The sequence below is a fragment of the Scyliorhinus canicula genome, chromosome 2 (assembly GCF_902713615.1).
Source record: "Scyliorhinus canicula chromosome 2, sScyCan1.1, whole genome shotgun sequence".
In the NCBI taxonomy this organism is placed as follows: domain Eukaryota; kingdom Metazoa; phylum Chordata; class Chondrichthyes; order Carcharhiniformes; family Scyliorhinidae; genus Scyliorhinus; species Scyliorhinus canicula.
In genome coordinates, this window is record NC_052147.1 from 276,997,901 (window position 1) to 277,025,682 (window position 27,782).

Consider the following 27,782-nt stretch of genomic DNA (forward strand, 5'->3'; position numbering starts at 1 on the left):
AGTCTGTATCTGAACAGACGCCGGAATGTGGCGACTAGGGGCTTTTCAAAGTAACTTCATTGAAGCCTACTTGTGACAATGTGATTATTATAATATTATTATTCATTGCCCACATTGCCATTGAGACCATTTACAATCAGAAGGCGGGGCCATATACCTGAAGGCAGCCCCGCCCACACCAGCCTCCCATGACGTAAGTAGTGATGATATCACATGATGGACATTGGACCGGGCCAATCAGGAAGGGAGGCGGCCCCGGGCCCGTCCCGTCAATCAATAGAGGGATACGGACCCCCGGAAGTAAAGAAGCTTTTAGTTCAGACGGGCAGCCTCCCCGAACAGGTGGCGGAATGTGGCGACTAGGGGTTTTTCACAGTAACTTCATTTGAAGCCTACTTGTGACAATAAGCGATTTTCATTTTCATTTCATGTCAGCATGGTCGGCGCAGGCTTGGAGGGCTGAAGGGCCTCCTTTGTTCTTTGTTAGGTAGTTCCCATCTTGTAATTCAGTAAGGTGTATCCTTTTTGATTAAAATGATGTACAAAAGTAACCCTGCTACCACCCTGGCCTCTCTCCTCACACCCTCACCATACCCGCCTGAAGGATATGCTGATGGTCAGCATCAAGGCTGACAGCAGATATCAACCAATTGAACCCATGCAGCACATCGAGGTCAATTGTCTCTTTGTTGGGAAAATCGAAAACTAATGCCACTGCCCAGATATCTCCCCATAATCCTGCCCCTGACCTCGCATGGAGATTTCCCTCCAAAGATGCTGTGGTCCTAATCGTTTTTCAATCTCTTACTGACCCTCTCAAAAATTCGTTCCTGGGATTCAGCATCGCTGGTTGCCTTTGAAAAATGGTGGTGAACCACCATCTTGAAGTCTTTGTGTTCCGTACACCCACAGTGCTGTTAGTGTTGGGTGAGTTGCAGGATCTTTATCTAACAGTGAAGCAACAGCGATACTGCGCTACGTTAGGATGGTGAGCAATTTGGAGGGGAACTTACAGGTGCTGGTGTTCCCATGCTCCTCCTGCCCTTCTAGGTGGCACAGGACGTGAGTTTGGAAGGTGCTCTCGATGGAGCCTTGGTGAGTTGCTGCAGTGCAGCTTATAGATGGGACACACTGTAAGCCCGGTGAATATTAAATTAATGACACCCTGTCCTCTTGTCACTGACCCCTCAATTGGAGGAAACAGACAACCCCTGCAACTCCCCCCCCCCCCCCCCCCCCCCCCCCCCCCGCCCCCCGCCAGTCACTTTCATCAAAATTGGAATTGGACAGAATGCAGTTGAACAGTTGGTAAACTTTGTCGCATTTGAAGGTTAGTTTCAGAGGACAGGATGGAGACATTAGCAGAAGGACTTGTGCTGCTTTTGGACGATCGAGCAGGATGTGGATGGCTAAAGATATTGTGGTTCAAATGGTGTGAATTTGTCAAGTGATGGTTAACCCCATATTAATTATATGGGCAGCACGGTGGCACAGTGGTTAGCACTGCTGCCCCACACTCCAGGGACCTGGATTCAATTCTGCACGTTCTCCCCGTGTCTGAGTGGGTTTCCTCCGGGTGCTCTAGTTTCCTCCCACAGTCCAAAGATGTGCTGGTTAGGCGGATTGGCCTTGCTAAATTGCCCTTATCGTCCAAGAAAGGTTAGGTTGGGTTACGGGGATAGGGTTGGAGGCGTGGGCTTAAATAGGGTGCTCTTTCCAAGGGCCGGTGCAGACCCGATGGGCTGAATGGCCTCCTTCTGCATTGTAAATTCTATGATTCTATGTGGAGATGCTGGCATTGGAATGGGGTGGGCACAGTAAGAAGTCTTGCAACACCAGGTTAAAGACTTGTTACAATGCACAGGGTTATGGGAATAGGGAAGGGGGAAATGGGCCTCGGTGGAGTGCTGTTTTGTAAGGGTCTGTGCAGTCTCGCTGGTCAAATAGCCTCCTACACTGTAGCGATTCTATGGATCCATTAGGACGTAAAAGCAATTCCCTGTGGTAAAGACTAAACCACATGAATAACAGTCTCAGCTGCTGACAGCTGTGTTTGTGTGTGAGAGAAGGAAGTGATTCGGTCCATTGTGGTCCAGTCATTTAGGAATAGAATGTTTGGTGTTTTGCATATCTCCTTTGCACAGAAGTACAGATGACGATAATAAATTGGTGAGAGCAATCTTTCTATTCATTACTTTTCCCCCCAATATTAAATGGCCTTAAATTGCTGGATTCCATCTCCCTCCCTGCCCAATAAATCACTCTAATATTAAGCTAACTGGCGGGCTTTGTTTACAGTGATGTTGCTGTCTCCCCTCGATCACTGGAAATCAGGTTCATTATTTTCAGGCTTCAGTGCATCAGCCCAGTCAGCCTCCAGAGAACTACAGAGAATTTCAATCAGCGAGCCCGTTCTCCTTCTCATCTCTCTCTGCAGCCTCAGAATAATTTCACCTGGGCCCCCATCACCTTGCGGCTGCTCTCTCTCTCTTCCCCTTCGCCATATTTTTATTGCTTCCAATCTCTCGGGTATCCCTTTGTATAAATATCCCCGGCTCTGGGGTTGAGAAATGCTACAGCTTGTTCTGCTTCTCTGATTGCTGATTGGGAGAACTTGGTAAAAGAAAGGTCAGTCGTGTCACTTTACTGTCGATGCTACCTGAGCATTCAGGAACCCCCGCTAGTCTCAGCCACTTTACCTCTGCTGATGTACTGTCGCAAATAAGGGCACGTTTGTCTCTTTCGATTGTCACTCTAGTTTTTCCAGTATGCCGAACTGTCCACTAAACAAACCCATTAGTAATTATATTTCCAAAGCTCTGTCTGGTTCATCGGTCTAACCCAGTGTATAGTTGTACTGTACAGATCAGGCAGGTACCAATAACAGCTTCCATTTTATCTGGTGCCTTCAATGAAGTGAAACATACCAAGGCACTTTACTGGAAAGTGTTCTTTAAATTCCTTAAAGGGATGTGGGCATCGCTGGACGGGCCAGCATTTGTTGCCCATCCCTGAATACCCTTGAACTGAGTGGTTTGTTCGGCCATTGCAGAGGGCAGTTAAGAGTCAACCACATTGCCGTGGGTCTGGAGTCGCAGGTAGACCAGACCAGATAAGGACAGCAGATTCCCTTCCCTAAAGGAGATTAGTGAACCAGGTTGATTTCTACTGTGTTAAAGTCTTCCTGTTTATTTCCTTTGTTCCAGTCCTTTTATTTTATTTTTTATGGTCCGTGGACCAATGTGTCTTTAAGCAGAGGACTAAGTTAAAACAGCCTACTTGCTCGGACAGTGTGTTCCCAAGTTTTGTTTTTTGAGAGGAGAAACCAGACTCAGGCGCCGAGTGGATCTTGGGAGTGGAGGCTTTGGAGAGGGTGGAGAGAGGTTTACCAGGATGTCGCCTGGTCTGGAGGGTGTTAGCTATGCGAAGAGGCTGAATCGCCTCGAACTGTTTTCATTGGAGAATCAGGGGTGACCTGCTAGAGGTCTACAAGATTATAAGAGGCATGGATAGTGTGGATGGACAGGCACTGTTTCCCAGTGTGGAGGGGTATAGGTTTAAGGTCCGTGGGGCAAAGTTTAGAGGAGATGTGCAAGGCAGATTTTTTTACACAGAAGGTGGTGAGTGCCTGGAGGTTGTGGAAGCTGATATATTAACGGCGTTCAAAAGGCATCTCGACAAATACATGGATAGGGTGGGTATAGAGGGATACGACACTAGGAATCGCTGAGGGTTTTGGCCATGGGTGGTATCATGACTGATACAGACTTGGGAGGGCTGAAGAGCCTGTTTCTGTGCTGTATTTATCTTGGTTTTTTTAAATAAATTTAGATTAGCCAATTATTTTTTCTAATTAAGGGGCAATTTAGCGTGGCCAATCCACCTACTCTGCACATTTTTGGGTTGTGGGGGCGAAACCCACGCAGACACGGGGAGAATGTGCAAACTCCACACGGACAGTGACCCAGAGCCGGGATCGAACCTGGGACCTCAGCGCTGTGAGGCGGTTGTGCTAACCACTAGGCCACCGTGCTGCCCGAATTTATCTTTGTTTTTTTGAACCAGCTTTGGTCGGACTTGGTTTGATTGATTAACTGGAACTGCCGGGTTGGCCAGGCTCAGCAGCGAATAATTGGTTCCTGCATGATGCTTTCTGAGAGAACTGAGCAGAAGTTTTTAGACCTTGGAAGTAAAAAGGAATGCTCTCTTTCTCTCTCCTTGCTGAAGTGAAAGAACTGTTCCAATGTTCTGAAAGCAGTCAGTGCCTGGCACATCCTTCACTGTGAACCTGAAATTATACTGAGTCTGCAAAGAAAGCAGACAGCCTTGCCAAAAAAAAACCATCACAAGTCTTGAAGGAAGAAGTACTGAAACAAAAGCCTGAACTTCAGAAAGATATTAACTGGAAGTCATCCCAGTGCATCAAAGATCCTTATTCTTTTATTTGTATTCATATTTTCTTCCCTTCTCAACCACCCTTTCCTCTCTGTGTTGTTTGTCTGTATGTGTATAGAGAGTGGGGGTAGGAAGGGGGGTTTGAGAAAAGGGGTATTAGATAGTTACATTTTCCGTCAGTTTAATTAAAAACAGTTTAAAAACTGGTGACTGTAGTTAAGTGGGCTCAACCAAGGACCTCGGGTGTCACGACACCCTGGGCTAGTGCACAGGTCACAACACAGGTGAAATTAGGAACATACCAGATCAGAACTCTCAATACAATAGGAGATTCTTCTCTTCCCGCACTGCTTCCTTCGCCAATTAACTTAGATCTGTCTGGCCTCTGATTTACCAACCCTCCTGCCGATGGAAGTAGTCCCTGCCCTACCAACTCTGGCAAAACCCCTTCCGAATTTTGAACCCCTCTGCCCATAACCTACTGATCGGATAATTTGGGAGCTGGCTCCAGGCAACTGTGATCACAAACCTGTTGGATTAGCTTAAAATCCGCCTCCAAGGAGGGGAGACTACCAACCCCATGGAATGCTGTCAGCTCCAAGTTGTATGACTCTTTAACACTAAGGTTTTCACAGTAACTTCATTGCAGTGTTAATATAAGCCTGCTTGTGACGCTGATGAAAATCGGCCGAGCAAACAATTCTGCTGTAAGGCACTACACAAGAATCCCGGTTTTGGCTCTGCTGGCATCTCCCATTCCTCTTGAATTAGAGAGATTGTATGTTCAAGTTCACTTTATGTAGCATGACCTCGGGATGCCCGGAAGCACTTTGCATCCAATTAAGTACTTTTCAAGTGTAGCCATTGTCCAAAATATGCGCACAGCATGCTCCCACACAAGCAGCAATATGATCATGACCAGACCATCAGTTTGGTGATATTGATTGAGGGATAAGTATTGACCAGGTCACCGGAGAAAACACCACTGCTCGTTTTCAAAAGAGGGGCCAGGGTTCTTTTTTATGTCCACCTGTGAGAGTAAACGTGGTACCTCTCTGCCAGTGTAGCACCCTCTCAATTCAGCTGCAGATCATTATGGTTAAAACAGGCAGAGATTTTAATTCAGGTCAGAGTTAGAAAGAAAAAGCTACAGATCTAAAATTTTAATAAAAACTAGAGAAGCATCGCATGAAATGGAGAAGAATGGCTTTGATGGTGAAGGACCCTTGGACCTTTATCTCATCGCTAACTGAAAGGGGATTGGTGAGAAGGAACAGCTGTTCCACCCATAACTTGACTCTTGTGTTGACTAATCACTCTGCTCGCTGACCTTTATTGGCTCTTGGCCAAAGAACTCCGCATGTTCATCTCTGTGTGGCTCGCCCCATACTGTTTGTGTAACCCTTTCCAGCTCTACAACCCTCCGAGATCTCTATGCTCCTCCAGCTCCGGCATCATGTGCATCCTCCACTTCCTTTGTCCCACCGTTAGAGGCTGTGCCTCCTGCTTAGCTCTCAAAGCTCTGGAATTTCCTCTTCAAACGGACCAGTTCCTTCTCATTTCAGTCACGCATAAAACTTTGCTCTTTGGTTGAGCTTCTGATCACCAGTCCTAATATTTGATCGCGTGGCTTGGTGCAAACTGTTGTCTGATAACGGCTCTAAATAAAGCACTATATACAAATTTTTGTTGGGGCATTACTCCATATCATACTTGGACTGACCATTTAGCATCTGGTGATCAGAAGCTTCTAAAAGTAGACTGAGATCTCCACCCACATCTCCCCATTTAATATTCTTGCGCTTGATCCCAAATTAAGGCCGATTAATGTTTCCATTAGGAAATAGAGTTCCAAGTTTGCTAATTCTGCAAGTTCAGGTCATCGGAGTGTTGAACTATCACGTCACAGATGTTTACATCATGGAAACAGACCCTTCGGCCCAGCTTGTCCATGCATCCTAGATTCTATCACTAGGCTAATCCCACTTGCCTACATTTGGCCCTATCCCTCTATACCCACCCTGCCCATGTAATTGTCTGCTTTTTAAAAGGACAAAATTGTACCCGCCTCTACCACTGCCTCGGGCAGCTCATTCCAGATGCTCACCACCCTCTGTGTGAAGCCATTTCCCCTCTGGTCTCTTCTGTATCTCTCCTTTCAGCTTGAACCAGTGCCCTTTAGTTTTAGACTCCTCTAGCTTTGGGGAAAGATGTCGACTCTCTACCTTATCGATGCTCCTCATTATTTTATAGACGTCTACAAGTTCACCCCTAAGCCTCCTACGCTCCAGGGAAAAAAGTCCCAGCATTTTCAGCTTCTCCTTGTACTCAAACCATCAAGTCCAGGTAGCATCCTCGTAAATCTCTTCTGCACTCTTTCTAGTTTGAGTTTCAAATTTCAACTCTGTGCATTGACTCCCTAAATTAGTACTAGTAAAACCACCTCTCTAATCACATCAGCCGATTGGTCCATGAAAATCGGAGTCTGCCAATAAAGCTGGGCTACAGTAGATTTCACAATGCAACGTTGGTAGCCAAGGCATTATTACTTTGCCCCGGAACACAAATCTGACCACCCGGAGCATTTTCTCCCATGTTAGGTTTGCGGAGCTGGGAATTCTCCCGACTCTGCAGCAAAATTCTAGGCCTTGGTCTCCAGTGATGTTGGATCTACTGTGGTCATTTACATGAAAACGCCATCAAATGACACTCCATCCCATCAATGTAAACCATCCCAGTAATAGAAAACCAGCTAATCTCGCAGGCACATGCCAACAACTGTTTGGATGGATGATGACCTTTCATCGAAGCACAAGGAAGCTTTCCTTTGCCAATCACAAGATGGGCATCAACACTGCAGGGATGACATCAACATTGTCCCTCTGCTAAACCAGAGATGACATGCGGAGCTGTGAGCTGAGGCAGTGTCTTGCCATTTCACGGAATGGGGGGGGGGGGATCAAGGAGGCTCATTTAATGATTGCACTGAGAGCAGAAGACCAGAAATGTGGGCATATTTCTCTCTCTTTCCCCTCTCTTCTCTTCTTCTGCTCCCCCCAGCCACCATCCTCTCCCCCCCCCCCCCCCCCCCCCCCCTCCCAGCCACCATCCTCTCTTCTTCTTCCCCCCCCCCCCCCCCCTTTCCCGGCCACCATCCTCTCTCTCTCCCCCGCCTCCCGGCCACCATCCCCTCCCCAGCAGCCTTAAATTCAATGGCAGAAAAAGGCCATGGTAGGGTGAGCCCATTTTCAAAGTAGCATTTTCGATAGCCAGGAAAATGAGCATGAAACATTGGAGCGAAAGTAACGTCGACCTCTAAATTGAATATTTTACTAAATACATTTTTAATATAAGTCTCATCACACCTGGTACAAACACACAATCGCAAGAGAGAGAGAAAAAATATAACTTTACTTGCAGCGTCGCTCAGATCAAGGCGGGACCAAAAATGCATTTGTAATCAAATTGCCATGGTTATTTTCTTCTTTAATAAACTGGTCACAGTGCAAACAGCCAAAGGAAATTTCTATTTAAAAAAAAAAAGTGCTTTCCAATAAAAGAAACATCTTAGTACGTATTTATAAAGCAGATATTTATACGCACGTGTGTGTATGTATATATGAGAATTCCTCTGAGATAGAACAAAATGTTCGAAACCTCATGGCCTGATTACAGCAAAATCTAATTGTGATGCAAGTTCCTCCCTTTCTTGATCCTCTGCAGGAAGATCACTCTCAGTTGATTTAATGAAGACATCAAGTATTGCTCAAGACATCATTAAGGCATAGAACAGTTCAATTAATTTCACCTGACAAGACCCACTCGCTCACCATTTACACTCATTACTTCCAAGTTCTTGCAGTAGCCGTTTTCTTGCTACAAAAAGTTTATTAAATTATATTTACCAGAATGTACAAACACACGCGCGCACACACACACGCACATACACACACACACACACAAAGCACCGCTACATATTGGCCACTGTATTCCTATTCCTTTCTCTTGGCATAGTTTCCGTTTTTAAAAAAAGTTTGTAGTATAGCCAAGCTCCGTCTGCAGTCACATTGGAGGCTTCTTTAGTTGTCGGTGTCACTTCCAGAGTCACTTAGCTGCAAATCACTTCCTGAAAATGTAATAAAGAAGAAACATTTTAATCCACACTAGTCTAAGAGATTCCTTTGCAATAACTTCATAAAATCCCAATAAATTTATTGAATAGTACAGAAATCGCTCTCCCTCTCCCTCTAAAAAGAGCCTCCTGAGTGGCACGGTAGCACAGTGGTTAGCACTGTTGCTTCACAGCGCCAGGGTCCCAGGTTCGAATCTCGGATTGGGTCACTGTCAGCGGAATCTTCACTTTCTCCTCGTGTCTGCGTGGGTTTCCTCCCACAGTCCAAAGACGTGCAGGTTTGGTGGATTGGCCATGATAAATTGGCCCTTAGTGGCCATAAAAAAAGGTTTGGTGGGATTATTGGGTTGTGGGGTTACGGTGGAGGCGTGGGCTTAAGTAGGATGCTCTTTCCTGCAGACTCGATAGGCTGATTGGCCTCCTTCTGCACTGTAAATTCAACGATTCTATGAGCTCAGAAAAACAGGATAATGCAACTGTTATTTTTCCTCTCATACACCCCCCCCCCACCTTCCTATTCCAACCTCCATTAAATTAGATGGATTTGGATATTACTCAACAACAACAGGCCAAGTTACCCAACCTATGAAATCATGCTGTTGATTAAAAAAATTTAAGAAGAAAACTTACGCAACGTATTCAAAGTCTCCTCGGGTCTGTTGCTAACAGCATCTGCCGTTGAGGTGTGATGCTGAGGTAGTGGAGGTGGTATTAATGGCATTGAAACCGGATGAGAGGAAGGCATTGGAGGTGGCGGTACAGCAGGTTTGTGTGTCTCGTCCTCAGAATCACTGGAGCTATCGCTACTCGAGGAAGAGGATGAAGAGCCATTGGAGTCGGATGAACTGTCCGATGTACTCATCTGGTTCATGGTGCCAACCTCTGCCATCAGCTCTATAAAACAAGAATATTTCCATGCAAGTCAAATATGAAGGTGCGGATGTTTTTTTTTGGAGATGCTGAGGTGACTAGTCGGCTGGATGGAAAGTAAGAGATTCCAAAGTGCTTTCTGCAAGGACTTCTCAGTACCCTGGTCTAAATTCCTTAAATGCAATTGCCAGGAACACATTTTGTCACAGGTCTCACTGGCAATTGCCACATGCAAATTGACTTCTGCCAATACATATAATTTTGCTCAGCCTCCATGAGGGATGCGCATTCTGTTCAACTGTGATGCTGAGCAACTGATACTGGCTCAGTATCTAAGCTTAGACAAAAACAATGCGAAAGAAGCAGATGGCCATTGAAGCACACATACTATCAAGAGTTGACATGGTACCTACGAAAGAGGAAGAGAGAAAACAGGAGGAACAGAATGAGCATTAATGAAAAGTCCAGAAGAGATTTCACATTTTAAAATGACAAGGACAAACTCAAATCACAAAATGACGATTGTTACAACGCAGGAGGCAGCTAATTGGCCCATTGTGACTTTAGTACCATTCCCCTGTCTTTTCCACGCACCCCTTGCACATTGTTTCTATTCAAATAATCATCCAATGCCCTCTTGAAATGCCTCGATTGAACTGTCTCCGCCACAACGTGCATTCCAGACCTGAACCACTTTCTGTGTGAAAAGGGTCTCTCTCAAATCACATTTGCTTCTTTTGCAAATCCCCTTAAATCCTTGTCCTCTCGTTCTTGCTTCATCACAAAATGGTTACATCACAGGAGGTGGCCGTTTGGCCCATTGCGGCCATGCTAGCTCAGTGCAGAGGCAACTACCTCATCCCATTCCCTTTTCTCTGTAACCCTGCAGTTTCTTTTCTTCCCTTTTGAAAGCCACAATAGAACCTGCCTCCACCACATTCTCAGGCGGTGAATTCCAGAGCCCAACTCTGGCTGCGAAAATCGTTTTCCCTCATGCCTCCATTGCTACTTTTGTCAATCACCTTAAATTGGTGTCCTCTGGTTCTCAATCCTTTCTCAATCTCCTCTGTCCAGACTCCTCATGGTTTTGAGTGGTGACTAGTATGGGATACGATAGGAGTAGGCCATTTGTTCCACCATTTAACTAGATCATGGCTGATCTTCTACCCCAGCGCCATTTTCCCCGCACTATCCCATCAGGGTGGGTGCCTGGAACGCACTGCCAGAGGATGTGGTGGAAGCAGGCACATTAGCAACATTTCAGAGGCATCTGGATGGGTACATGAATCGGGAGGAAATAGAGGGATATGGACTGAGTAAGGGCTGAAGGATTTTTTTTATAGTTAGGGAATCATGATCGGCACAGGCTTGGAGGGCCTGTTCCTATGCTGTACTTTTCTTTGTATCCCTTAATATCTTTACTATTTACACACATTTATCATAAAAAAATAGGAGCAGGACTAAGCCATTCATTGTGATAATGGCTGATCCTCTATCTCAATGCCGTATTCCCTCTCCCTTATCTCATAGCACCTTTTGTCTAGAAATCTTATTTATTTCTTTCTTAAATACATTCAGTGACTTAGCCTTCACAGCCTTACGTGGTACAGAATTCCACAAGTTCACCACTCTCTGGAGTGAAGAGGTTTCTCCTCATCTCAGTCCTAAAGTGACCCAGCTCAAATCCTGATCCAATCTCTCCTCGTATGACAATCCTGCCATCCCGGGAATCAGTCTGATGAACCTTTGCTGCACCCCTATGGCAAGAATACCCTTGTCTCGGGGAAGCAGACCAAAACTGCGCGCAATACTACAGGTGTGGTCTCACCAAGGCCCTGTACAGCTGCAGTGAGACATCCTTGCCCCTGTACTCAAGTCCTCTTGCAATGAAGGCCAACATTTGCCTTCCTGACTGTTTGCTTTCAGTGACTGGTGTACGAGGACATCCAGTCACTTTGTACATCCCCAGCTAGGGGAATTTTTCCCGTATCTACCTTGTAAGAATTTTCTAAGCTTCAATGGAGATCCCTCTCATTCTTCAAAACTCCAGGGAATACAGGCCCAGCCTGCTCAACTCTCCTCCCAAGGACAATCCTGCTATCCCAACAATCAGTCTGATGAACCTTTATTGCACCCCCTCTACATTCTTCAAGTAGGGAGACCAAAACCTTACACAATTCTCCCAAGTATGGTCTCACCAAGGCGCTATGTAATTGCAGTAAGCTATATTTACTCCAGTGCTCAAGTCCCCTTTCAGTTAAGGCCAACGTTCCTTTTGCCTTCTTAATTGCTTGCTGCACCTGCATGTTGGCTTTCAGGGATTCATGAACATGGACACCCTTCGGACATCAACACTTCCCAGTCCGCACTTCCATTGTTTCCCCTACCAAAGTGGATCATTTCACATTTTTCACAGTAATAATCGCTTATTGTCACGAGTAGGCTTCAATGAAGTTACTGTGAAAAGCCCCTAGTCGCCACATTCCGGCGCCTGTTCGGGGAGGCCGGTACGGGGAATTGAACCCGCGCTGCTGGCATCGTTCTGTATTGTAAGCCAGCTATTTAGCCCGCTGTGCTAAACCAGCCCCTGGTATATTCAATTTGCCGTGTTCTTGCCCGCTCAATTGGCCTGTCTAAATCCCCTCGAATTCTCATTGCATGCTCCTAACAGCTCACTTTCCTATCTAGTTCTGTGTCATCGGCAAACTTTGAAATATCACAATAAAAGTAAAATACTGCGGATGCCGGAAATCTGAAATAAAAAGCTGGGAAAACTCAGCAGGTCTGGCAGCTTCTGTGGAGACAGAAAGTGTTAACGTATTGAAGTCTGTGCACACTTCAGATTAATGCTTTGAGGTCACGAGTTCAATTTTAGTTCGACAGTTAAGGATTCATGACAGTCAAGGTTACACCCATACCTTTTACAGCCTTTCTCATCTACATTTCTCCATCAGATACGCTCTTTCCTGAACTTGACACTTGCATAAGGAAATGGAACTGCTGAGAACTACAAAAACGTCGATTGTCAGTAAACTGTCGTCAGGTTACTGTTCTTTATTACACAATGCGGAGCCTGAGGGACCAGGACCCGTCACAAACCATGTAAAAAGTGAGGAAAAAAGGGTGGGATCTGGAGGTGACCTTTCTCCAGATCAGAACAATTTTAGAGTCAAGCGTGAAAGCATTCTTCTCAGCTCCCACCCAATTGAAAAAATGAAAATCGCTTATTGTCACGAGTAGGTTTCAATGAAGTTACTGTGAAAAGCCCCTAGTCGCCACATTCCAGCGCCTGTTCGGGGAGGCTGGTACGGGAATTGAACCGTGCTGCTGGCCTGCCTTGGTCTGCTTTAAAAGCCAGCGATTTAGCCCCGTGTGCTAAACCAGCCCCTGTCCCCAGCCCCAATTTGAAACAATCTTTAGCCAGGTTAGAACAGGGGTAGGTGTTCAACCCCTTGAGCTTCAATTACACTTGATGCCTCAATTTTCCCACCTTTGCTTCAAATCCCTCAATATCTTCACTGAAACTCCATCGGACACAACCTGGAGCATTTCAATTGACCCCAGCGTCCAGAGCCTTCGGAGGACACGAGAATTCCAGATTTCGAATGCCCATTGTGTAAAAGAGTATTTCCTGATTTCCCCAAAAGCTCTAGATCTCATTTTAAGATTATGTCTCCTTGTTCTTCATTTAGTATAATTTAATATTTCTGTAAGCTCCAGTTATGCTTTTAAACAGTTGACAGGATAGGTTAACAAATTAGATTAAACACCCAATTACCAACTAGTCAACAGCACCTAAAGCTCTCCAGCAATATACTGTCAACCCGTATCAATTCTGATGATAGTCCATCAAACTGAAACATTACCTGTTTCTTGCTCCACAGATGCTGCCTCACCTGCTGAGTTTTTCCAGCATCTTCTGTTTTTATTTCAGATTTCCAACATCCCTCATATTTTGCGTTTTTTACGGACTGTTGTTGTGTTACTTGATGGAGGGGTCAGTCACTAGGGGGCATAGGTTTAAGGTCCATGGGGCAAAGTTTAGAGGAGATGTGCGAGGCAGGTATTTTACACAGAGGGTGGCAAGTGCCTGGAACGCATTGCCAGGGGAGGTTGCGGAAGCAGCTACATTAACAGTGTTCAAAAGGCATCTTGACAAACACATGGATAGGATGGGTATAGAGGGATACGGCACAAGGAAGTGCTGAGGGTTTTGGCAAAGGTTGGTATCATGATCGGTACAGGCTTGGAGGGCCGAAGGGCCTGTTCCTGTGCTGTTTTGTTCTTTGTTCTAGTTATACGTAGGCTAGCTAATGCTGTGGACACACGAGTTCAAATCTCACCATGGCAGCTGGGGAATTTAAATTCAATTCGTTAAATAAAATCAGTAATGGTGATCGTGAAATTACTGGATTGTCGTAAACACCCATCTGGGTCAGTAACGCCCTTTAGCGAAGGGAATCTGTTGTTTCACTGGAGGACTTGGGGAATACTGTCATGTTGAAGGTCCATCTTTTGGATGAACTGTTAAACCAGCCGGCTGCCCTTACCCAGGTCAGACTCTATGTGACTCCAGACCCACACCAACTCTGAACTCACATCAGAAATGATTCAGCAAGACTCAGTTCTATTCAAGAAGACAGTTTGCCATTTATATGCACCTTCTCAAGGGGAAATTAGGGATGGACAGTAAATGCTGATTTGAATGCTGAATGGATTATAAAAAGCACACAGCGTGCACGACAGGTTGAATAAGTTCTGTCCTGTGAATCTCTCCATGGTGTGAGCTGTCCTCGCTGTTAGCTCACCCTACTGGCCGTTTACAGACATTGCAGCTCAGCGGGAGGGTATTCAGCTGATCTAACCTCATTTCTCAGCCCTTCCTCATTCCCGTGCCACGAGGTTGCGGGCATGTTGGGTTGGGCGTGAGAACCTGTTCTCGGGCCGGCGGGACCCGGGGCTTCAAGGGCCGGGAGCGGCCTATGGGGGGTTCCAACCCCGGGGAAGCCCTCCGGAGTGGCCTGGTGCTCGATCGGGACGTCGGCCTCTCTTGTCGGCGGGCCTCCTTTCTTCCGCCGACAAGCCTGAATCTATCCGCCATGTTTGTGCGGGGTGGTCTGGGCGAGGACGGCCACCGCGCATGCCTGGGACCCAAGGTGCCGCATCGTTTACACGACGCCGGGTCTCTGACCTCGTGCCGAGGCCCCGCCCCCGTAAATCACACAACGCCCCTGCTAGCCCCACTCTGGTTTTTACTCCGGCTTAAGACTCCCGTTGTGTGAATCCCACCCGAGAAGTTTATTTTATTCATTCATAGAATGTGGGTGTCGCACATTCATCCTGCATCTCTCGCCCATCCCTAATTGTCCCCGAGAAGGTGGTGGTGGCAACTGAGTGGCTTACTAGGCCATTTCAGGGGGCATATTGAGTTAACCACATTGCTGTGGATCTAGAGTACCATAGGATCCCTAAAGTGCAGAAGGAGGCCATTCGGCCCATCAAGCCTGCACCGACCCTCTGAAAGAGCATCCTGCCTAGGCCCACTCCCCTGCCCCACCCCTCAACCCCAACTAACCTGCACATCCCTGGACACTAGGCTGGTTTAGCTCAGTGGGCTAGACAGCTGGTTTGTGATGCAGAACAAGGCCAGCAGCACGGGTCCAATTCCCGTACCAGCTGAGAATTCTGAATTCTCCCTCGGTGCTGGAATGTGGCGACTAGGGGCTTTTCCCAGTAACTTCATTGCAGTGTTAATGTAAGCCTACTTGTGAGAATAAAGACTAATTATTTTTATTTTATTTACTCAGGGGCAATATTAGCACGGCCAATCCACCTAACCTGTACATCTTTAGACTGTGGGAGGAATCCGGAGCACCCGGAGGAAACACACGCAGACGCGGGGAGAACATGCAGACTCCATACAGGCAGTGACCTGAGGGTCGGAATAGAACCCGTGTCCTTGGCATTGTGAGGCAGCAGTGCTAACCACTGTGCCGCTAGTGTTGGCCAGATCGGTCAATGATGGGAGATTTCCTTCCCTAAAGGAAATAGTGAACCAGATGGGTTTTTACAGAAAATCAGAAATCATTATGGTCACCATTAGACTAAATTTTTAATTCCAGATTTATGAATTGAATTTAAATTCCACCAGCTGCCGTGGTTATGGAGTGTTAAGTGATAGAAAGGTGTTGCTGAAACAAAGAATCTCTAGGACATTTGCGTGACCGGCCTTGTTATATTGAGCAGAAACCAGGGCAACATCAAGAAGAAAGCAACAACGACTGGATGCTAATGAGAGGTGGATACTGAGATGGATGTGTGGAACATAAGAACGTAAGAACTAGGAGCAGGAGTAGGCCATCTGGCCCCTCGAGCCTGCTCCGCCATTCAATGAGATCGTGGCTGATCTTTTGGGGACTCAGCTCCGCTTTCCGGCCCGAACACCATAATCCTTAATCCCTTTATTCTTCAAAAAACTATCTATCTTTAGCTTAAAAACATTTAATGAAGGAGCCTCAACTGTTTCGCTGGGCAGGGAATTCCATAGAGTTACAACTCTTTGGGTGAAGAAGTTCCTCCGAAGCTCAGTCCTAAATCTACTCCCCCTTATTTTGATGCTATGCCACCTAGTTCTGCTTTCACCCGCCAGTGGAAACAGCCTGCCCGCATCTATTCTATCTATTCCCTTCATAATTTTATATTTCTATAAGGTCCCCCCGAATCCTTCTAAATTCCAACGAGTACAGTCCCAGTCTACTCAACCTCTCCTCGTAATCCAACCCCCTCAACTCTGGGATTAACCTAGTGAATCTCCTCTGCACACCCTCCAGCGCCAGTACGTCCTTTCTCAGGTAAGGAGACCAAAACTGAACACAATACTCCAGGTGTGGCCGCACTAACACCTTATACAATTGCAGCATAACCTCCCTAGTCTTAAACTCCATCCCTCTAGCAATGAAGGACAAAACTCCATTTGCCTTCTTAATCATCTGTTGTACCTGCAAACCAACTTTTTGCAACTCATGCACTAGCACACCCAGGTCTCTCTGAGAAGGGACAAAATCAGGAACCAGTATACCGGGAGGTCAGTGAAAATAGGGGCAGCATCGAAGGAAATAGCCAGATGGAGATTGAAATGGTCTTGTCAACTGTGGCGGAGAGGGGGAGGAAAGAGGGCTGGTTTAGCGCAGTGGGCTAGCCAGCTGGGTTGTGATGTAGAACAAGGCCGCAGCGCAGGTTCAATTCCCGTAATAATAATAATAATAATAATAATCACTTATTGTTACGAGTAGGCTTCAATGAAGTTACTGTGAAAAGCCCCTAGTCGCCACATTCCGGCTACCGGCTGAGAATTCAGAATTCTCCCTGTGTGTACCTGAACAGGCACCGGAATGTGGCGACTAGGGGATTTTCACGTTAACTTCACTGAGGTGTTATTGTAAGCCCTACTGATGACAATAATAAAGATTATTATGTGGTGAGGAGAGCGATGGAGATGGGACTGCCATGAAGCAAGAGGAAGAAAGCTTAAAGACCAGGGAGAACAATGTGGTGCCGAGAGGCTTAAAAGCAGCAGGATTGTGTGATGGAACACTCTCTACTTGCCCGGATGGGTGCAGTTCCAACAACACTCAAGAAGCTCGACACCACCCAGGACAAAGCAGCCCCTTCCACAAACAGTCACTTCCTCCCACACAGTGCAATAGTGTATATCGCCTACAAGGTACACGGCTGTAACTCACCAAGGCGCCTCAGGCAACACCTTCCAAATCTACGACCACAACCATCTAGTAGCACAAGGTCAGTTGACATATGGGGACAGCACCACCTGGAGGTTCCCCTCCAAGGTACACACCGTGCTGACTTGGAAATATATCACCTTTCCTTGCCTGCCACTGGGTCAAAACACTGGAACTCCCTCCCTTGTAGCACTGTAGGTGCACCTACACTGCATGGACTGCAGCGGTTCAAGAAGGCAGCTCACCACCTTCTCAAGGGAAATAGAGCCCACCCGAGGCCCAACTCCCCCTCACCACCTGCATAGCGGCCCCAACCCCTGGATGATTCCCCTCCCCACCACCAAGTATGGGGGTGACCCGACCCACAATCTCCCCCCTCCCCCCCCCAAACCGGGACCCGTGATTAGGGAGACTCCGTCCCCTCCGGGACTCCCATGATAAGGACCGCAAGGGGATCGTAAAACTGGTGCAATTCAGCTCCGGCAGGAGAACATAAGGCTGAACTCTCCATCATTGGGATTCCCCATTTTGCTGGCAGCCCGGGGATTTCCCACCGGCGTGGGGCTGCCCCTCAATGGGAAACCCCATTGACCAGCCGGCGAAACGGAGAATCCCGATGGCGCGTCGCACCAGAAATCTGGTGCAGTGGGATGGAGAAACCCGCCCATAATCTCCCAAACAGATAATCCAACCCATTCAATCTTCACTCTCAAAAAGGGTTTGGATAAATACTTGAGAAGGGAAATAATTGCAAGGGCGATGCGTAAAGAGCGAGAGAGCGAGGGGATGGCGGCAGGGGGGCTTATTTGGATATCTCTTTCAAAGATCATCCAAATGTTAGACAAGAAAAGAGAGACAACAAATCAACACCACGTACCTCGCTCAATGTCATCCATTTGAGAAGCCGGTGACATTTTTTCCTTTGGAGGAGAACTCTTTGGTGCAAAGGAGGCCCTGGCGTTGAGGCGCATTTGTTGCCCCAGGCGATTGGTTTGCTGATCAAGGCGAGACTGGATTTTGCTACTTCCTTCCGCCCTGAATAGAAGCATTGAATGTTTACACAATAGAAGAAGCTGCCCTGTGCTTCCCTCCACACCAGACACACAATTTAATCCAGACACAATTTGGATCCCATTTACTCATCATCAACGTTTAAAATCGCTATTCAGAATCCAGCTGCGTCCTCCGAGCAGGATTCTCAAATAATGATGAATTAGGGACATTTCTACAGAGAAGACCCGATGGGCCGAGTGGCCTAATTCTGCTCTTATGTCTTATGGTCCAAGCCTCCATTAAAATGGAGCAGCATGAGGCAGCACGGTGGCGCAGTGGTTAGCACTGCTGCCTTACGGCGCCGAGGTCCCAGGTTCGATCCCGGCTCTGGGTCACTGTCCGTGTGGAGTTTGCTCCCTGTGTTTGCGTGCGTTTCCCCACAACCTAAAGGTGGATTGGCCATGCTAAATTTCCCTTTAATTGGAAATGAATTCGGTATTCAAAATTATTTTTAAAAAAGGAATGGTACAGCAGAGGTGGCCATTGGGCCCATCGTGTCTGTGCTAGCTCTTTGAAAGGGCTACGCAATTAGTCCCATTCCCTCGCTCTTTCCCCATAACCATGTAACATTTTCCCGTTAAGTTTATATCCAATTTAAATCAGGTCATGAATTCCAGATCACAACTACATGAAACACTTTTCGCAGCTCCCGCTGATTCTTCCGCCGATTATCTTAAATCTGGTCTGACAGCATTTGCGGCAAGAGAAACAAAAGTCTTATTCGACCCATTAAGTCTATTTCTTTTCCCACAGATGCTGCCAGAGGTACTGAGTGTTTCCAGCACCATCTGTGTTTAACTCAGATTTCCAGCATCTGCAGGATTATGCTGCCAGAATAAATAGTTTATCTTCACTTGCTCTATCAGAATATTTAATAATTCTGATCATTGCTATTAAACCTCTCCTTCACCATCTCCAAAAACCACCATTCCAGCTTCTTGGGTCTCTAAACATAACCAATATGCCTCGTCCCTGATACCATTCTAGTACATCTCTGCATCCCTGGACCCTCTCTAAGAATTCCGGTGCTCCTTTTACAGTCAATTCCTTTCACTGCAATGCATTGAATGCAATTTATTGCAATGCATTTCTATTAAAGGTAGTCCTGGGTCATTGATGTACACAGGTGCCGTATCACAGAGTGCGAGGGCACACTGGACTTCAGGTATTGTATTAACACACGTGACAGGGTGTATCGCCCACCTGGTTTTCTTCACGGTGATGTTGCTGCTAAGTTTCTCCAGTCGATATTCCCCAGTGTCGTGATTTACAATCAGAACGCACTCCTTCAGGTAAGGTCTCTTTGAGCCTTTAAACACCGACATGGGTGGCGTTGAACCCTGTGAAGCAAAATCGGTAATTTCAGTTTGGAAGGGGAGGAAAATCAATGGCACTGGGACCGAACGGCATTCAGTCAACAATGTCTGTGGCCTGGGGCAAGACCAGAACATGCGGTGGAAGCGGATTCAATTATTAACTTTTGAGAAATGAGAACTGGATCAATGATTGAAAAAGAGAACTTTGCAGGGCCACAGGGTAAGAGCAAAGGCCGATGTCAAAGGGCCAGTACAGACAGGGTGGGCTGAATAGCTTCCTTTCTCCATAATTCAATGAGGTTGCAAAGAGAGACAGGAGCAAATATGGAGAAATGGTTTCTAGTGACAGAATGGTTGGTAAGAAAACACAGATTTAACAGTAATTGACAAAAGAAACAGACAACATCTGGCTATGATGCTCTGGAATGAAAATGAAATGAAAAAATGAAAATCGCTTATTGTCACGAGTAGGCTTCAATGAAGTTACTGTGAAAAGCCCCTAGTCGCCACATTCCGGCGCCTGTCCGGGGAGGCTGGTACGGGAATCGAACCGTGCTGCTGGCCTGCTTGGTCTGTTTTAAAAGCCAGCGATTTAGCTGAGTGAGCTAAACCAGCCAGATGTCTGAAAGGGAGGAAGCAAATTCAAAAATAAGTTTCAAAAGGGAATTGGATAAGTACTTGAAGCAGGAAAAAAATGACATGACTGCAGGGAAAGAGGAGAGTGGAAGTGATTGGATAGAATTACCAAAGAGCCGGTACAAGACGCTACTGATGGGTCACTGTTCTTCACTGCTCTAGGATTTGTGGAGTGAACTGAGAAACTCGGTGACTGGTTGACACACCCAGTTAGAATTACGAAGATCGAGGCAAGAGACCAGGGCTCAGTCTCCCATCTTAGACAGGCGTTGTGGCTCCTTCGCTAAAGGAATTCCCCCTATGCTCATCCCAACCGAAAAACCCAAGCAAAGGGTCAAGACTGGTGGAGCTGAGCACCAAAACTGAAAAAAAGAGAGAGAGAGAGAGAAGAGAAAGTTAGCCTGAAGTTGCGCAATCTAAACTGGTGTTTGAAAAAGCTGTAGGTTGTCAGAGTAAGGGAACAGTGAGTACTGAAAATATTTCTGTAGTTTTGCCATTTCGAGAAAAGGGGCATTAGGGTAACAGACAGTGCAACAAATGTTCATCTCCACACAAAGGCGACGGAGATATGGCGATATATTTTCAAATCGGGATGGTGAGCGACTTGGAGGGGACCCTCCAGGTTCCAGGTGGTGGTGTTCCCAGGTATCAGCTGCCCTTGTCCTTCTAGAAGGGAACAGTCATAGGCCTTGAAGGTGCTGTCTCAGGATCCTTGGTGAGTTCCTGCAGTGCATGTCAGTGGTGGAAGAATCATAGAATTTACAGTGCAGAAGGAGGCCATGTGACCCATCGAGTCTGCACCGGCCCCTGGAAAGGGCACCCTACCTAAGCCCACTCCTCTGCCCTAATGAAATGAATGAATGAAAATCACATTGTCACAAGTAGGCTTCAATGAAGATACTGTGAAAAGCCCCTAGTCGCCACATTCCGGCGCCTGTTCGGGGAGGCTGGTACGGGAATTGAACTGTGCTACTGACCTGCCTTGGTCTGCTTTAAAAGCCAGCTATTTAGTCCAGTGTGCTAAATCAGCCCCTATCCCCGTAACCCAGTAACTATCTATCCTTTTTGGATCCGCAGAGCAATTTATCATGGCCAATCCACCTAACCTGCACATCTTTGGACTGTGGGGGGAAACCGGAGCACTCGGAGGAAACCCACGCAGACACGGGGAGAATGTACCGCACAGACAGTGACCCAAGCCGGGAATCGAACCTGGGACCCTGGAGCTGTGAAGCAATTGTGCTAACCACTATGCTACCATGCCACCCTAAAGGAAGGAGTAAATATCTGCGGGAGGGGTGGTAATCAAGCAGAGCTGCTGGAATGTTGTTGGAGCTGCACTCATCCAGGCAAGTGGCGATTACTCCATCACACTGTGACTTGTGCCTTATAGCTGTCTGAGGTTTTGGGGAGTCAGGTGAGTTACTCGCCACAGAACCCCCAGCCTCTGACCGGATCTTGTGGCCACAGTATTTATATGGCTAGTCCAGTTCAGTGTCTGGTCAATGGCAACCCCCAGGATGTTGATAGTGGGGGATTCAGCAATGGTAATGCTGTAATCGGAATGTCACTGGACTAGTAATCCAGAGACCCAGGCTAGTGCTCTGAGGACACGAGTTCAAATCCCACCAATGGCAGCTGGTGGAATTTAAATTTGATTAATAAATCTGGAACAGAAAATTAGTCTCAGTAATGGTGACCATGAAACTATCGTAGATTGTCATAAAAACCCACCTGGTTCACCAATGCCCTTTGGGGAAGGAAATCTGCCGTCCTTACCAGGTCTGACCTACATGTGTCTCCAGACCCACAGCAATGTGGTTGACTCTTAACTGCCCACTGAAATGGCCCAGCACACCACGCAATTCAAGGGAAATTAGGGATGATCTTGCCAGCGACAGCCACATCCCATGAAGGAATAAAAGGAGCGCAGTTACTGATGTATTCTCAAATACACCAGTTCACAACATACAATAGCAACATTGTGCGTGTGAAAATACGATTTAATATTTATCATAGAATCCCTACAGTGTAGAAGGAGCCCATTTGGCCCATCATGTGTGCACCAACCCTCAGAGGACCTACCCAGGCCCACTCCCTATCCCTGCAACCCCACCCAACCTTTAGGGGCAATTTACCATGTCCAGTCCATCGAACCTGGACATCTTGTAAATATTTATCTTCAGTAAGCATCAAACAGTATTTGACACAAAACCACAGGAAGAGCAATTGGGACAGATGATTAAAAGATCAGTCAAACAAGAAGTCACTCTTAAGGAGAAGAAGTAAAGAGAAGGAGAGGTGCACGGGTGTGGCCATTTGTCTACTTGGGTACCCAATTTGAGCAGGTCGATTTGATGTGCCCAGCCTCGAGGGATGTGTTTAAAATCAAAATTATCGGTCTCGTCTGTGCCTGTGAAAGTCCAGGTCAGGGCAGCCCTCGCAGCTCCGCAGAGACTTCACTGAGCCTTATGACAGCCTCATGCTACGTTGCTTGTACCGTGATACATGTATATGTAAAGCCACACTCCACAATGTTCTAGAGCAGCTGACATGAGGAGGGGCATAACAGCAGCTTGGTAAAACTCTCCACGCCTATCTGTGGCTTCTCAACCAGGACATTGCTAACCATAAAATGCATCAGGTTATTAGGCAGCAACAACACTTGCGCACTTAATTCTTAATTATAAGCACATTTAGAATCTTATCTTAAACCTGCTTTGGACTCGCCAAGGCTTACTATAACCTGGAAATGTACAATTCCCCACATTTAGTCTGCTCCAAGTCTCTTGGTTCATTATCTGAGGTATTGATGCTCGTTTGAGCAAAAGATTCAAATCAGTAGCTATCATTCATTTATTTTTATGAAAAAGAGTGGGCAGCACGGTAACATGAGTGGATAGCACTGTGGCTTCACATGGCCAGGGTCCAAGGTTCAATTCCCCTCTGGGTCACTGTCTCTGTGGAGTCTGCACGTTCTCTGCATGGGTTTCCTCTGGGTGCTCCGGTTTCCTCCCACAGTCCAAAGGCATGCAAGTTAGGTGGATTGGCCGTGATAAATTGCCCTTAGTGACCAAAAAGGTTAGGAGGGGTTATTGGGATAGGGTGGAAGTGAGGGCTTAAGAGGGTCAGTGCAGACTCGATGCCGAATGGCCTCCTTCTGCACTGTATGTTCTATGTACAGCTGCACTTTGGATTTGGCGAGGTGTCCGATATTCTCAAGGGATGTCAATGGCCACCTTAGGAACTGAATTACAGAATTGAGGGCCCAAGCAACTGAAGGGATGACTCCAATGGCGGAACGATTAATATTGGGGATAGGCAAGAGACCAACATTGGAGAAGCGCAGAGATTTTGGAGGCTTATAGGGGTTGAGGAAGTTATACAGATAGGAAGGTGTGAGGCCATGAAAGGATCCCCTAGTCGCCACACTGCGGCACCTGTTCGGGTACACAGAGGGGGAATTCAGAATGTCCTATTCACCTAACAAGCACGTCTTTCGGGACTTGTCGGAGGAATCTGGAGGAAACCCACGCAGGCACGGGGAGAACGTGCAGACTCCGCACAGACAGTGATGGGAATCGAACCCGGGACCCTGGCGCCGTGAAGCAACAGCGTTAACCACTGTGCTACCGTGCGGCCCAAAGTGCCACCAGCATGCTTACCTCAATGTTTGGAAAGGTGATTGTGATTTGTTCCCCTTTCCCAACTTCGAGATCTCCTTCGCATGCCGTGTCGATGGATGCTGGTTTGAAATCATCTGGAATGAAAAAGCAGGCATTGTTTCACAATGACCGAGGCTGAGGCAGACTGCAAACCCCTTTGTCTATTAAAAAAGGCACTGACTGACTGCCTGGTATTACATGAAGCTACGCACAGCTGATCCAGGCAGTTCCAGTGCCCGGTTCATGCATGAGAACAAGTAGCTGACCTCAGAGATTGAAACAGCAATCAAACTGTGAAAGGTTAACAAAAAATGTGGGGAGGGGGTGAGTAAAAGTGACCAGGACACCAGAGACCCCCATTCACATGTGGGTTTCAAGCGAGTATAGATCAGAGTAGAGATCCACCCAGTCTTCCAAAGTCAAATAGCTGCTGAATCTTTGCTGGTCAAGGGGTTCTTTGGGAAGCAGTATCTAGAAAAAAAAAACAGAACGGGGAGGTCGAAGTGGAGAATCCAAGTTGGGGGAGGGTACCCTAAACTCAGGAACATTTTTCTGTTTGAGGTAAATTGCATACAAAACTGGCAGGCGAGGGGGGAAAAAAATCAGCTTCTCCATCGAGTCTGCCTGGCACCAAGATGCCGGACTGATGTGGTTAAACACAACCTCCTCTCCGCCACAGAGCAAAACACAGAAACAAAAAACAGGGCAGGTTTAGTGGAAATAATCCTCTGGAAAACTCCTCTCAATTAGGACCACTGCATCTTTTGAGGGAAATCTATATGCAAGGACAGGTGCAGGATTATGGGGAGATATCTGGGCAGTGACATTATGAAATGAAATGAAAATCGCTTATTGTCACGAGTAGGCTTCAATTAAGTTACTGTGAAAAGCCCCTAGTCGCCACAATCCGGCGCCTGCCCGGGGAGGCTGGTACGGGAATCGAATCGTGCTGCTGGCCTGCTTGGTCTGCTTTAAAAGCCAGCAATTTAGCCCAGTGAGCTAAACCAGCCCAGTTTTGGATTTCCCCAACAAAAAGACAATTGACCTCTATGTTCTGCATGGTTCTGTATTCAATTGGTTAATATCTGCTGTCAGCCTTGATGCTGACCATTAGCATTAGGGGCTGGTTTAGCACAGTGGGCCAAACATCTGGCTTGTAATGCAGAACAAGTCCAGCAGCACGGTTCAATTCCCGAACAGGCGGCGGAATGTGGCGACTAGGGGCTTTTCACAGTAACTTCATTGAAGCTTACTTGTGACAATAAGCGTTTATTATTATCCTTCAGGCGGGTATGGTGAGGGTGTGAGGAGAGAGGCCAGGGTGGTAGCAGGATTAATTTTGTGCATCATTTTAATCATGAAGGAGACACTTTATTGAATTACAAGATGGGAACTCCCTCACGCCGAGCCACAAACATTTCCTGAAAGCCTGCACTGCATCAGGAGCAATCAGAACCACCAGGAGCTTACCCACTGGCTGATTCGTCCTCTCCCTAACCCACGGCACTGAGCACAACTACAACATCCTATTGGCTGCTCCAGCCAAAAGGAAGACAAATCTGGGAAATGTGCCGCCCTGAATACAAGTCAGTTCCATTACATTTATCTTCAGCAATCATGTAGCACACGTACTGTTTAATTACACAATTCATACGTAAATGCAAGTTTAGCAAATTGCCATGAGTCACACGCACATTGCAGAGTGGAAACCAGGATTTCCTCAACAATCATAGTGCTCTCCACTCCCTCCCCTTTCCCCTTCATTCCATCCCTCTTTCCTTCGTTATTCCCCATTTTCTCCAATTCTTCCACCTCGCCTTCTCCAGCTCTCCACTATTGCGCTTTCCAAGCCCCTTTCAGTCTTCATTCCTCCTCTATTTTCAAGTCATTTTCGCTTTCATCCGTTCCCCCTTTCGTCGAATACCCTCCCTCTCCTTATTCTCCAGTCTTTCCCCCTTGCTTTCCCTTCCTACTCACCTTCCAAGTTGTTCCTCTTTATTCCCCCGCTCCTCTATTCCTCGTCAAAGTGCTTCTCCCTAATCACCATTTCTCTTCACCTTTTCCATTCCTCCTCCTCCTCGTCCCAATGTTTCTTTCAACTCTTCCTTTGCCATTTCTGCTTCATTAATCTCCAGCCACGGAATGGTGACAGCACAGCAGGCAATGTGGTTCATCGTCTCCGTGACGGCTCTGCAAGCCCAACCCGGCTCGTCCCAGTCCCCCGTCCTTCCCCCATAGGCTGGCAAATTTCTCTTCTCTTCACTGATCATCTACTTTCCTTGTACAAAGCCCCGATAGGAGCTGCCTCCACACAACACTCAGACAGATTGTTAACTACTCACTGCGTAGAACGATTTCCCCATCTCTCCTCTGGCTCTTCTGCAATTCATCTTATATCAATCAGTGTACTTGCTTCAACACTTTTGCCAATAGGAACAGTTTCTCTCTGCTGTCTGGACCCGGCTTGATTTGGAACACCTCCATCACCCCACTCAACCCTCTCTAGTCCAAGGAGAACACACAAAGCTTTTCCAATCGATCCACAGAACTGAAATTCATCCCCCTGGACTCCAACCTCTCAAATATTTTCTGCACCCTCTGAATATTTCCAACCACTTCCCATATTCCCCCTCCAAATTCCTTTATCATTCTTCATCCGAGTGCTTCTCGCAGATTATCCTTCCCTCTCGCCCCATAGTTACTCTTCCCAAGACCCCTCTGCCCCAAGTCTCCCAATTCAAACCCATCTCTATTAGATTTGCTTTCACAGCCCACTCTCATTATAATCTCACTCAAACCCCCCCTCTCTATAAATTCTCTCAATTCCCTCCTCCCCCGATAATCTCACTCAACCCCCCTCCTCTCTATAAATTCCCTCCTCTCTATATAATCTCCCTCAAACCCCCTCCTCACTATAATCTCCCTCAATCCCCCTCCTCACTATAATCTCCCTCAAACCCCCTCCTCACTATAATTTCCGTCAATCCTCCTCCTCACTATAATCTCCCTCAATCTCCCTCCACTATAATCTCCCTCAATCCCCCTCCTCACTATAATCTCCCTCCTCACTATAATCTCCCTCCTCACTATAATCTCCCTCAATCCCCCCTCTCTCTATAATCTCCCTCAATCCCCCTCCTCACTATCTCCCTCAATCCCCCTCCTCACTATAATCTCCCTCAATCCCCCTCCTCACTATAATCTCCATCAATCCCCCTCCACTGTAACCTCCCTCAAACCCCCTCCTCACTATAATCTCCCTCCTCACTATAATCTCCCTCAATCCCCCTCCTCACTATAATATCCCTCAATCTCCCTCCTCACTATAATCTCCCTCAAACCCCCTCCTCACTATAATCTCCCTCCTCACTATAATCTCCCTCAATCCCCTCCTCACTATAATCTCCCTCAATCCCCCTCCTCACTATAATCTCCCTCAATCCCCCTCCTCATTATAATCCCCCTCCTCACTATAATCTCCCCCTGCCCACAGTTCCCTCCTCCTGCAGCCAGGGGGCGCATTCCCTGGGCTGTCCCCGAGCCCGCCGCCACTTACATCTGATGGTGTGAAAGCCGCACTTGGGCTGCCTGTCAAAGCTGGAGCCCAGCTTGAGGAGGTGCTCCTTGTGGTCAAAGTGGGAGAGGGCCCCCCCATTCATCCTGCCAGCCCCGCTTCTCCCCGGCTGCTGCCTCTGTGGCCGCGGGCGCCGCTCCACCAAACTTTACAGCTGAGGCCGGGGGGGAGGGGACAAAGATACGGGACCCGCCCCTGAGCCTGCCTCCTATTGGTCCTGGCCTGTGAGTGACGGGACGGGCCCGGGGCCGCCCCTCATCGTGATTGGTCCGCTGCGCTGTCTATCAGGTTAGGATTGTCAGGTGGTCGCTCCGTATTTGGACCCGCCTCTCTGACGTTCAGGCATACGCGTTGACGTCATGAGAGGCTGGCGTGGGCGGGGTCACATTGACGTGACCAGAG

General features: G+C 47.2%; 1 protein-coding gene across 2 annotated transcripts; it reads right to left on the reverse strand.

The window, feature by feature from the left end:
• Positions 1-7,720: 7,720 nt before the first annotated feature.
• Positions 7,721-27,562, reverse strand: eaf2 (ELL associated factor 2). 2 transcript variants are annotated; one of them, XM_038790103.1, is made up of 6 exons: positions 27,363-27,562; positions 23,807-23,901; positions 19,393-19,529; positions 18,014-18,171; positions 9,158-9,421; positions 7,721-8,521 (listed from the first exon to the last, which is right to left on the reverse strand). In XM_038790103.1, the coding sequence occupies exons 1-6, from the start codon at positions 27,463-27,465 to the stop codon at positions 8,475-8,477; spliced, it is 804 nt and encodes a 267-aa protein (XP_038646031.1). In that variant the 5' UTR covers positions 27,466-27,562; the 3' UTR covers positions 7,721-8,474. The 2 variants fall into 2 exon arrangements, with proteins under 2 accessions (XP_038646031.1, XP_038646032.1); XM_038790104.1 differs by lacking the exon at positions 23,807-23,901 and having other exon boundaries at positions 27,363-27,554.
• Positions 27,563-27,782: the final 220 nt, after the last annotated feature.

Bases quoted from the DNA above. Each gene is read 5' to 3' on its own strand.
- eaf2 (XM_038790103.1), bottom strand. From the start codon at position 27,465: ATGAATGGGGGGGCCCTCTCCCACTTTGACCACAAGGAGCACCTCCTC. The intron at 23,902-27,362 runs GTAAGTGGCGGC...TTTTCATTCCAG, and splicing joins CGGCTTTCACACCATCAGAT to ATGATTTCAAACCAGCATCC. The intron at 9,422-18,013 runs GTACGTGGTGTT...CTTGTTTTATAG, and splicing joins AATGGATGACATTGAGCGAG to AGCTGATGGCAGAGGTTGGC.